Source organism: Merops nubicus, unplaced genomic scaffold, assembly GCF_000691845.1.
Source record: "Merops nubicus isolate BGI_N331 unplaced genomic scaffold, ASM69184v1 scaffold38265, whole genome shotgun sequence".
NCBI lineage: Eukaryota > Metazoa > Chordata > Aves > Coraciiformes > Meropidae > Merops > Merops nubicus.
This window is the reverse complement of record NW_008610994.1, coordinates 2,997-5,786: the sequence shown is the minus strand read 5'-3', so window position 1 is coordinate 5,786 and position 2,790 is coordinate 2,997. Positions and strand designations below refer to the sequence as shown.

Below are 2,790 nucleotides of genomic sequence, written 5' to 3'. Positions count from 1 at the left end.
GGCACCCGGCCCTGGACCGCAGGGGTCCTTGAGGGATCTGACCAGCGTGAGAACGGCCTCTGCCTGGGGCAGTGGTTTCTGTGCAGCTTCTGAGAAGGGTGTTTTGGAAAAAGGGCTGAGCCAGGGTGTCCTATCCCCTTGCTGCTTCGGTGGTACAATCTAGGGTGGCCTCATGCCACCCTGAGCCATGCTGGGTGGCTCCTGGAGCATCCTGCCTTCACCCCAGGATCCCGTCTGTGGGGCAAAGGGAGTTATCCCTCCTGGGCAGGGGGGAACAGCTGCTGCATCGTTTCCATCTCCAAACGGGGTGCTCAGCTCCTGGGGGTGAGGGCAGCCTGCACACGTGCCCCCTTAGCACCAAGAGCAGGCATGAATCCTACACAGGGGTGGGCAGGTAGAAGGGTGGGTTCCCACATGTGCACTGTGGGTCAGAGGGTTGAGAAATGTCACCGACCGTGCAGTGCCAGGGTGCCCTGCTCCAGGGAGAGCTGCACCCTGTGGCAGAGCTGTCCAGCAGCGCTGCCAGCCCCTCTGCCCCTGCTCTCTGCTGGCACCTGGGCAAGCGCTCCACTGCCCGCTGGGAAGAAGCCAGCCCCGGCCAGGCAGGAGAGTAAAGTGCGGGGCTTTCAGTACCCCGGGTGACCTCATTTCCCAATGTTCCTCTTTTCTCGCTGTTAATTGCAGCAGGGCTGCGAAGGAACCCTGAGCCTGTCTTCTCAGCCAAATGGGCAGTGCTTCAACCTTCAGACTGTCTTTCCGATTTCCTTTAATGAGATGAAATCCTTCAGGCATGAGCTGCAGCAGCTGGTGGCTGCCTCTGCACAGGGTTCCCACTCCCTGCCGGGAGGAGATCTCCTGGTCTCTGCCTCAGGGCAGGGTTCCTGATTCTGCTGGGAAGGTGCCTTCAGCCTCTCTGCTCTACCAAAGCTTGGTGCACGTTGCATGCTCTCTACGGATCATCTGCTGGCACCAGTCTCTGGCATGCAAGGCGGTGTCTGGTGGGTGGAAATGCAAGTGGTGGCAGTGATGGGTGTGCCCTGCTGACACTGCCCCAGGGTCCCCCCACTCTACCCACACACCCTGCACTCCACAGCCTGTGCCTTATTGAGCACGAGTGCTGGGTTTGCAGCATGGCACCAAGGTCATGCAAAGGTAACACTGGTCTGCTATCCCCACTGTGTCCAGGAGGGTTTCCCATCGCAGAATGGCCTGAAGATGGCCCTGAGAAAGGAGGGAGGACAGAGTGTCCTACCCACTGCTCAGCTGACCAGTCTGACCTGCCTTGTCCCCTAAAGCGTGGCTGCCCTGGCCAATCTTGTGACATCGTCCTGTGCTTCTTCCAGGGCAAATATGAAGAAAGGTTCCTCAAAGATGAAACCATCTCCCAGCAGATCAACTCCGTTGAGTCCCTCCCGGAGCTGCACCTCTCTCTGGAGGATGAGAAGCACAAGCAGCTTTTGGAGAGGCAGCTGCATGTGAGGAGCCGACCTCCTTCCAAACCCACCATCATCCGAGGAGTCACCTACTACAAAGCCCAGTCCACTGAGTCAGAGAACGACATCGAGGAGCAGCGTGAGTTGGGGGTTGCAGCCCTGTCTGGCTGGACGGCTGGCTGCAGCCCGTAGCAAAGCCGCCATCTGCCCCCTGAGTCCTGCCTTGCCCCCCAGGAACTCGTGGGCAAAGCACATAGGGTCACCAGGAGGAGGAGGGCTTGTAGGCAGGAGGAGGTGGGGCCGTTGGTACCTCCACTCTGCAGCCCTGTGCAGAGGAGCAGTGCAGTGCTGTTATTCCATGGAAAATCCCTGGCAGATAAGGAAATAGGTCACTGCTGCAGTTTAAAACACCCAGCCTCAATACCTTTCCAAAAGGAAATGCAGGTTTATTATAGATGTTAGTCCTGCAGATCTGCCTGCCCGATGGCAACCCAGGAGGTTTGGGCAGTGGTCGGTGTGGTGGGAGGTGGCTCGAAGCTGCTGCTGGCTGCTGTACTACTCAACCAGGTGCAGCTCGGGGTGACAGCAGAGGGCTGAGCCCCTGGGGACCAGCAGCTCCCAGCAATGAGACAAGGGCCCAAGGCAAGCGCCCTTTCGCTGCAAAGCTGGCTCTGCAGCAAGGTGAGCCAGCATAGCTCTAGGTAGGTTCATGAGATCCCTGAGATGAGGAGTCGTCTAGGTGGGTGAGATCTGGCTGGGAGCTGCAGCTGTCTCTCCATCCTGCCCCACCTCTGGGCACTGGCAGGACCGAATCACTCTCCACCACCTCCTGCTCTGCCTGGCCTGAGTTGGTGGTCGTGGCTCTGACAGGATCTTGCTGACTTTCTAATGTGGGCACCATCAGTCTGTGCAGTTCCCATGGTTATTCTTCAGCTGGAAGTCAAAAGGGAAACCAGGTGAATTTAGTAGAAGACAGCCTGGAGAAGTGGGCAGAGGAGCTGGAGTGGTGGGATGAGGACAGAGGGGCTGCAGGGGACCTGCTCCTGCTGGCTGTGAGGCTGACGCCCATGTCTGTGTTTGTCAGCAGACGAGCTGTTCAGCGGGGACAACACAGTGGACCTGCTGATTGAGGACCAGCTCCTGAGGCCCAGCAGCAGGGTGGGTGTGAGGAAGCCCTCCCCCGTGGGATGGCCACCCACCCCTGGCAGTGACCCCACCACCCCACCAGCTTCTGACACTGCCGCAACTGCCACAGTGCCCCTGTCCCCTGCCACGTCCATGGGGCCCACGCCAAACCCCACCACTGTGAGCTGGCTGACACCCACCCCGGAGACCACGGGTGCCCCAGAGGGGCTGG

The 2,790-nt window shown here is 59.5% G+C and overlaps 1 protein-coding gene across 1 annotated transcript in view; it reads left to right on the top strand.

Moving 5' to 3' along the window:
- The window catches only part of OLFML2B (olfactomedin-like 2B), a gene marked incomplete at its 5' end in the record, with an annotated part of 12,641 nt that overhangs the window by 7,805 nt on the left and 2,046 nt on the right, over window positions 1-2,790 (top strand). The window contains 2 exons of the mRNA XM_008941087.1: window positions 1,344-1,572; window positions 2,518-2,591. Coding sequence (XP_008939335.1) covers window positions 1,344-1,572; window positions 2,518-2,591 — 303 coding nt within the window. The remainder of the gene's footprint in view (window positions 1-1,343; window positions 1,573-2,517; window positions 2,592-2,790) is intronic.